This window comes from Sphaeroforma arctica (genome assembly GCF_001186125.1).
Source record: "Sphaeroforma arctica JP610 unplaced genomic scaffold supercont1.187, whole genome shotgun sequence".
NCBI lineage: Eukaryota > Ichthyosporea > Ichthyophonida > Sphaeroforma > Sphaeroforma arctica.
This window is the reverse complement of record NW_014040371.1, coordinates 64,708-73,222: the sequence shown is the minus strand read 5'-3', so window position 1 is coordinate 73,222 and position 8,515 is coordinate 64,708. Positions and strand designations below refer to the sequence as shown.

Sequence of the window (8,515 nt, the reverse complement as noted above, 5' to 3'; positions counted from 1 at the left end):
TGTTATAGAATTAAATGTATAGGAATATATATATATATATATTATATGTTATAGAATTAAATATATAGGAATATATATATATATATATATATAAATATTCATAAATATATTTATATATTATTGTTCATATTGTTTAAATTGCATGTCATATATATATATTACTGCGAATATACAAAAGTCCTGTTACAGATCGAGGACTCCTACCTCGTGCGTATATTTCGAGTTGTTAATGCCAGTCCGCTTCGTGTACAGCGTTTTACTTATCCACATACATCCATATGTAATATATATATGTATATATATATATGTGATAGTTCTTTTAGTTTGTGTTATTGACGCGTTTCTTTTTCATCCCATGGTCTGTTAAATCACGTTCTGCTAGCTATTTACCGCATATCACAACTGCAAATATTATTATTATCGTCATGTCTTCACTCTATCATATGCATATATACTCGTCATACAACTTGGTTGCTTCATTTGTCTTGAAAGTACTAATTCATCAATTCTTCTTTGTGCAACAGGGAATCGTACACGCATTGTACGTCATTACGCAAGGCGGAGGCTACCAGAGAATGTAAGAAGCGAGTCCACCTTCCAAAATAAATAAATAAGAACAATTGTCAACGCCGCTCTCGTTGTCTCTATGCCTTACTCTCTGCCATACATGCGGATTTGTGTGTTATAATCTCTCCAATAATTCTAAACAACGCTTAAGTTTACTATTGCAATTGACGCATGTATTAAGGAACGTGTGTTCGCTCTCTAGTGTATCCGTTTGGCCAGTAATGTTATAGATCCGTGGTCAGCTTATTCACGCCATCAACCGAGTACACTTTGGAAACATACCAAGCATTCGGTTGGCCGTTGGGACAGGATGACTGGTTTCCCAACAGCGGGTGGTATAGCTGTTTCTGGGTGTGTATCAGTCGAGATATCTCATTGAGCTCACGTGTAGCCTGTGTGGCACTTTATATGCTGGCATATGTATATCCCGCGTACTGCACATATTATTACCTGTATACTGTAGGTGCTGTAGGTCGTCGATGCAACAGGTACGCTGTGATTGCGTCAGATTAGCTTGCTTAACTGTAGTAGAGTACATAGCCAGCGCCACAGAGCACCTGTGCGGTATTGGCTGTTGTGTCTATAGCTGAGATATAGCGAAGTTAGTGGCGAGCGACTGTATATTAGGGGTTTAGCCTGTGGTTTCGAGATACGCATGGATGTATTGCGGATGGGAGTGTTACATAGGGGGCGGTACGACGAAAAGAAGTTACAAGAGTGGGTGTAGGACAATCAAACAAAACGTCCCGAACCTCCCTATAGAGGGAGTCGATTGTATAGAATCGCTCAGTCGATGGTATACATCATGAATTACATGAGTAGCGACCAATCATCCCAGGTCGCATTCTCACCAGTATTATAAAACATACACAACAAGCATCGCATATTATATTGCACCGGGACGTACACGTTGGTTCTATGTGTATATGCATGCTCTCCTGCACTCTGTTGTAGCTGCTGTCTGGAGATGTTGTCTGGAGTCATCCAGGTCTAACACGGGAGAAGTGTGCAATGGGTTACGAAAACAAGACATACGGATACGAATCGAAGCGTCCTGTATGGCCCCCTATTTGATACTCTACAAAAATGAATTCCGTGTTTTTACCTTGTTTGAAAATGCAATCATGCTTCTGGGTTATGATTTGGATACCGCATTTGTCGATGTATTGCACAGGGTAGACTATGGATACCGGCCAACACTATAACCACACGTATCACACCGAGTCTGTTTTAGGCCTATGGTAAAACGATGGCAAAGATATGCTGAAGCAACCGTTGATCTCGTAAGTGGCTCGTTGTGTATACGAAGTATGTTGGTCACCTCGTCTTCCTGGCGAAACTTGCGGTCTAAACCCTAAACCTTAAAAGCTAAACAATAATGATGTCCATACTGCAGAATACCCATTTGCCGCCCCACGGCGTAACCCACAATGGTATCATGGTACAGAAACCGATACGACGGGATCTAGTTACATTTGACCTGAGCCCAGCTATGCCCCACAAGTGTGTTCTGTATATTTCTTATGCACAACTAAGCATAGAGGCTTCTTTCGGCACGACTCTGGGATCTTATCGATCAAAATTATATGTAGTACAGTGCATTTATCCATCACATCTATATTTGTTATATCCATCTTACTATCTACTACTACGTTCACCACAGCGCACCTCTCATGCACGTCTACATCTTGCTTGGTGGTCACATCTCTCACACAGTGAACGACTGGTCCCACCATCATCTTAGCCCCTCCACTTCGGTCGCCACTCCTGCCTGCGTCCGAGTCTCCGTGACAATGGTGTCACCAGTGTCACTAGTGCCAATAGTGTCACTAGTGTCACTCATGTCAGTCGTGTCGGTGTCATCTGGCGGTACCATGCTCTTATCTTCCACCACTCTCTGGGCCGTAAAGTCCTTCATATCCATCTCACTCGCTTTTGACACGTCTTGGCGATGTTTGGCGATACACACCAATAACTCATCGAAACTAATGATTTCCGAGTCAACCCTGGGTACCTGATTATCGGCCGAGATACGCTTCGGGGTTGTCTCAGACGGACTGCCACCCCCGGGAATAAACCACAGCGCGGGATAGATGCCCTGGCAATCCACGGCAAAAACCTGGTTTTTACTGGCGTCAATCTGGGCCACGCGGAAGCTATCGTCATGCTGAAAGTGCCTGGTACACTGTTTGATAAGGCTTCGGGCGGACCTATTCCTCTTGTCGTGGTCGCTGGTTGCCACTAGACTACGCAGCGCGTATGTGAGACCTATGCAGAGGGAGTAGGTAGCAGCTGATCAACGACTAAGTGGACTGACTGTGCATGCCACTATGGGGAAGGGTAGGGTTTCTAAACACAGCGTTATGAGCGGAGGAGGTGTGTTAGTGGTGACTCAGTGATGTAAGTGAGAGGGACGGTACTCGCGAAATGGAAGTATACGAGGATATGTTCAGTTTAACATATATTTAGTTTTACATATATTTAGTTTAAAATATATTTAGTTTAAAATATATTTAGTTTAACATGAGAACAATGTGGTATTCCGATGCAGCGTAAGTGTCACAATGCTTGACTCAAACCAAATTCAATCTGATACTCACAAGGAAAAGGCTAGATCTGTGAGGCATTTCGTGTACTAAAAACACGTGCACAGATAGCCTTTCCGTTAAAGAGTACCAGATACGACAGTGCCTAACGGACTAGCAGACCAAACATCGAAGCACGCGACAGGATAAGCCAGTGACCTGATGTATATCACTCGACGGAACAGCTGAAACACATAGGCATAGCAGCAGATAATGTGTCAGCATATGACACAACGACAGGTGAGCACGTGGCACAGTACTGGGTGGGCTTCAGACATACAGTGATGGCATATTTGCTATAGTAGCATTGACTGCAATAAGGGCAGATTGCCATAGCGATTCGCACGGTACTGGGTGGGCTTCACACACACAATGATGGCTTATTTGCTATAGTAGCATTGACTGCAATAAGGGCAGATTGCCATAGCGATTCGCACAGTACTGGGTGGGCTTCACACACACAATGATGGCTTATTTGCTACAGTAGCATTGACTGCAATAAGGGCAGATTGCCATAGCGATTCGCACAGTACTGGGTGGACTTCACCCACACAATGATGGCTTATTAGCTATAGTAGCATTGACTGCAACAAGGGCAGATTGTCATAGCAATTCGCACAGTACTGGGTAGGCTTCACACACACAATGATGGCTTATTTGCTACAGTAGCATTGACTGCAATAAGGGTAGATTGCCATAGCGATTCGCACAGTACTGGGTGGACTTCACCCACACAATGATGGCTTATTTGTTATAGTAGCATTGACTGCAACGGAACTAGCAGATTGCCATAGCAGTTCGTGTGGGCCAAACACTACACAGAACACTCCGTACGCACAACAACACGTGACGTTACAGAGCGTGAGATATCCAATCAAACAACAGTACATCACATGCTGAGTACAAGGTCGCCTATAGCCCACTAACACATAGCAAGGATTCCTCACTCACAACATTACCATACCTACAGTACTAACAGGAAGACATCACATCACATGTTTGACCGCCTATCCGGCTAAATGCTGAGTACATAGTCGCCTATAGCCCACTAACACACAGCAAGGAGTTCCCACTCACAACATCACCATACCCACAGTACTAACAGAGGGATATCACATCACTTACTTGTCCACCTATTCGGCTTTGGTCCCTCCGTAGCGCCGTCGTCCGGTGTTGCGGTGTGGGTGTGTGAGTGGGCCTGGTCGTGCGACGTATACACCAGCAAGAGCACATTGAATGCTGGGTTCATAATAGAGCTAACCAGAGTGTCTGATACCAGTACAAGCCTCCCATCCTCCTTCACAGGCTCGTCGGGGATCGGCTCACCCTCGACACGGGATTTGCCCTGGACCCTCTCGTAGTACACTCTGGAGTCATCGGTGGTGGGTGGATGAGTGAGTAGGTGGGGTAGGGTAGCTAGGTGGTTTGTATGGTGGACTATGGTGGTCCAGCTAGTAGCTACGCTACTCTCCATCGGTATCTAATGGAATTACGCTGCTCACTATTTGATAACCAATAGAATCACGTTATTTACATTCGATAACAAATCAAAGCACAACTCAACATTGATAACCAATCACATCACGCAGCCTATATTCTGTAATCAATGAAATCACTCTACTCAGCATTGGTAACCCACTCACGCTCTATAATCGACAAGATAGAAATATGTTGTGTGTATGTGATAAATGTGAGTATACAGTAATACATAGTATACCACATGTAGGGGTACATACATACATAGAAAACATATATAAAAATATGCATACATACACATAACACCCACATTAATACATAGTATACTACATAAAGGCGTACATACATACATAGAAAATAAACATAAAAACATGCATACATACACATAACACCTACAAATGATCGATGACTATAAGCTTCCAGAAGGGCGCGCGAGCCGAACAAGTATCTCTGAGCTGTTGCAGACTGAACTTATCAGCCACTGGGCCATGCACGTGCAACGGGTTTTTCTTTAGCTTTGAACCGGCAACTCCCGAAGAAAACCACAGCTCAGCGCCCACGTGCGCAAACCCCATCGCAGTGCCAGGCAGATGTGGGACCACATCGTAGTTGTTGACGATCCGGTAGAACCGCGTCACTCGCTTATTAAAGAGTCTCTGAAGAGGAGGGGATGGCAGTGTGGATATGAGTCGTGTGATAGTTAGTACATGGGAGGGGAAAGGTACCTACTTTCTGTTGAGATGTGAGCAGTGTCTGAAATGGAATGGAGGTGCATTTGATGGATACCGGGTAGAGGCCCTGAATCGAGGGATTGCTGAGTAGACACTACGCTAGTTTGTATGTTTAGACTTTAGCAGCGTGTAGTCGGGAACACCACAGACTTGTGACCAATCAAAATCGTCCCACTCGTTGACTTCTAATACTGACGCATACTTCCTCCCTTCATCTCCAGCTACTTACCATACCATACGTTGTAGCGTATGTAACTGAGTACATATACTGATAGACATTCCGACTTTTATTACTGACGCATACTACCTCTATACTTGCCATACCATACGGTGTAGCGTATGCAACTCAGTACATATACACATATAGTGTGTGTAACCCAGTACATATACACTTAATAAACATACCGCCCACTTCGCATTACCCGTGCGTGGTTGACCAAATGTATAGCCCTGGACAGGAACACCACGCAGAGCCACTTGCAGAGTGCAGTAGGTAGCCATGGCACCGCCTATATTTGAAGGAGAAGACTATGTGAGCAAAACAGCAGACACAGACGGTGCTCGAAGGGTTTAGGGTTTGCCCGAAACCCTAGACAGTCTTGAACAGCGCTTGATTGTATTGGAAGCGATGGAGGATCGAAACGTCCGAAACTTTGTTATTGTAAAAGAATTTAAAAAAATGGGTTAAAAGGCGATTGGTTACTGTGTCATTCCATGCAATGTGTACTATTTTGTGCCATCCCTTAAACCTCCCTACTGAATAACTCGGTTACCTAGACAGGCCTACACTACACCAATCTATCGCCTATTGGCAGAGAAACGTAACAGTTTGCATTAGAAATGGTACGCGAATATCACATCCAATCACGAAAACACTTAATCAGTATAAAGTATATCCCCAAAATACTTTGTTTTCAGATGCAAAAAAATCATATCCGTGTGACTCCAGTACATGGAGGTATGTACTGGGCCCTGCACGAATTCTACAGATGCACTACATTCCAGGAGCCTACTATGGTGGATAGATAAGTAGTAACGCAGTATTGACCTTCCCATATTTTTTGCTACGCTATGAGTGACCATGAATATGCGCGAGTGGGTATAGGCGAGTGCAATTTCTCATATACTCTGTTACGATGTGTTTCATAACTTCAAGTGAATTCAACTCGATTTCACTAAAAGAAACATCATGTCTATGGCGCAAGTCACAAGACACTCTTCCCAATACACAGGCCCGTTGTCGTTTGCTGGCTCACTCAGACTGTGCACTTCAACATCAAACTGTGCGCGCCAGCTGTATCATCAACACCCTCTGAAACCAATCGGATGAAAGGTGGCCTGAGACCGTCTAATAGTATGCAGTATGTACACACAGCAGCTATGAACAAGCCCAGCGAACACGTGTGTACCATCTCGAAGACACTCACGTAGTCCGTAGGACAAATCTTAAGGTGTCTATGCGTACAGGTGAACACTCTGCCAGGCAGATATATGTCATCAGTGTATGTTATGTAGCCGTAGATACGCCATGCCCAGAGGCAAGTCATAAAATACATCTATACAGGCAACACATGTATTGCTCCGTATACAGTTTCACCTGAACTACGCTCACACGCAGACGCTGCGCAATACGGATACGGATATAGGGAACGTTTGTTTTGGCTAGTAATAGACGCGCCAAGACTACAACCACAGTGAAGAGGTACGTAGTTTAGCTACAGCCACATGTACACCGAACGTACAGTAGTATGGTCAGGCTCACCTACACCAGGCCCCAGACAGATGCAGTGTTGTTCAGATAGCCAGGGGGGGTACAGGCTGCATTACTAACAACTTGATACCAGACTACAAATACAAGCCAAGTATGTACTGTCCGTGTTATGTATAGCCTCACCTAGACTATGGCCGCAGACAAACACTTCGTAGTCCGGGTGCACTTCATGCAGGCGCGCTATCTCATCCACACACTCGCGACCAATCGAATTGAAGGTGGCCCAGAATCCCAGGTGCAGTTTGCAACCCTTGAATTCATCGCCAAAACCACTTTTTCGGGCGCTCACATATACAGCCTTGAGGTTGTTTATCCAGTTGGTCATGGTCTGGGTGCCCCTGTATGGGGCAGGCATTAGAGTGAAACATAATTATTTATTTAGAGATAGGAGTCTTTAGCCCAGCTGTGTACACATGTGTGTTTGGGATCCACTGTGGCTGTTATCTCCTTGCACGCAAGCGTATCGTGACTCCGTTGGAGGTGCTGGGTTAAGGTTGGTACAGAGCAACTGATTCGCTACCCTACAAAAGGCATACCACTCTAGCTATATTACTACGCTCGACCAGCACAAGTACAGGCATATGCACGGTACAGATGTAGTACAGTATCATAATACTACCAATGTGCAATGAGGCATATACATCAAAGACCTGTGGTGCTTGTCTTAGGATTTACTGGGGTCTGGGGTCAAGCAAGACCTTCAGGTGCCCCTATACCTGGAGCTGTGGGTATGTGGCGGATATGGATATCAGCGCAGCGCGGAACATACTTTTTACTAACTTATTTACAATGAGAGTGAGCGAGAGAGAGAGAGAGAGAGAGAGAGAGTGTGTGTGTGTGTGTGAGAGAGACTGAGATAGTAGATATCTGTATGCGAGAGATATTACGTGCCCAATAGTTGCTAGAGATTAATTCTAGAAATATTAGGGCAGTGTATTTTAATAAATACGCTGCTTTGCTGCTACAGCCATCAATGACACAACGAAACCGTCAGAAGATGGGTGGAATTGTTGAGATGCAAAGAACGTGAGGGCCATCTTACCATCCTTAGATGAACATGATGCAAGATATAATCGGATTCATTCTTGGATGAAAATGACGAAATTGTCGAGAATCACGTTTTTAATAGTAAGTATCATAATACTAAGAACGACACACGCACCTGAATGAGGCTACAACCATGTTCCGACTGCCCGTTTGCAACCCGATAAACGCACTTGAGTCGTAATCCGGATGTGACAGTCTCAACGTAGTGTTGAAATGTGCGGGTACGCAAATATCACAGCCGCACTCGATGAAGGCTGTGTTGTGAGCTTTGCAATATGCAGCTGCCAGACATGCAACAAACATACATTATGTGAGAAGGAATCAGTTGTGGAGGAATA

General features: G+C 44.5%; 2 protein-coding genes across 2 annotated transcripts in view; one reads left to right on the top strand and one right to left on the bottom strand.

Annotated features, from left to right (window-relative positions):
• The window catches only part of SARC_03617 (hypothetical protein), a gene marked incomplete at its 5' end in the record, with an annotated part of 3,311 nt that extends 2,648 nt beyond the window's left edge, over window positions 1–663 (top strand). Inside the window, one exon of the mRNA XM_014302588.1 lies at window positions 525–663. Within this exon, the coding sequence (XP_014158063.1) occupies window positions 525–581 (57 nt within the window). The 3' untranslated portion in view covers window positions 582–663. The remainder of the gene's footprint in view (window positions 1–524) is intronic.
• Window positions 664–2,070: 1,407 nt separating this feature from the next.
• On the bottom strand, window positions 2,071–8,479 carry SARC_03616 (hypothetical protein). The gene is made up of 6 exons (XM_014302587.1): window positions 8,293–8,479; window positions 7,254–7,468; window positions 5,765–5,868; window positions 5,025–5,284; window positions 4,278–4,519; window positions 2,071–2,835 (listed from the first exon to the last, which is right to left on the bottom strand). The coding sequence occupies exons 1-6, from the start codon at window positions 8,310–8,312 to the stop codon at window positions 2,303–2,305; spliced, it is 1,374 nt and encodes a 457-aa protein (XP_014158062.1). The 5' UTR covers window positions 8,313–8,479; the 3' UTR covers window positions 2,071–2,302.
• Between the last annotated feature and the right edge of the window lie 36 nt (window positions 8,480–8,515).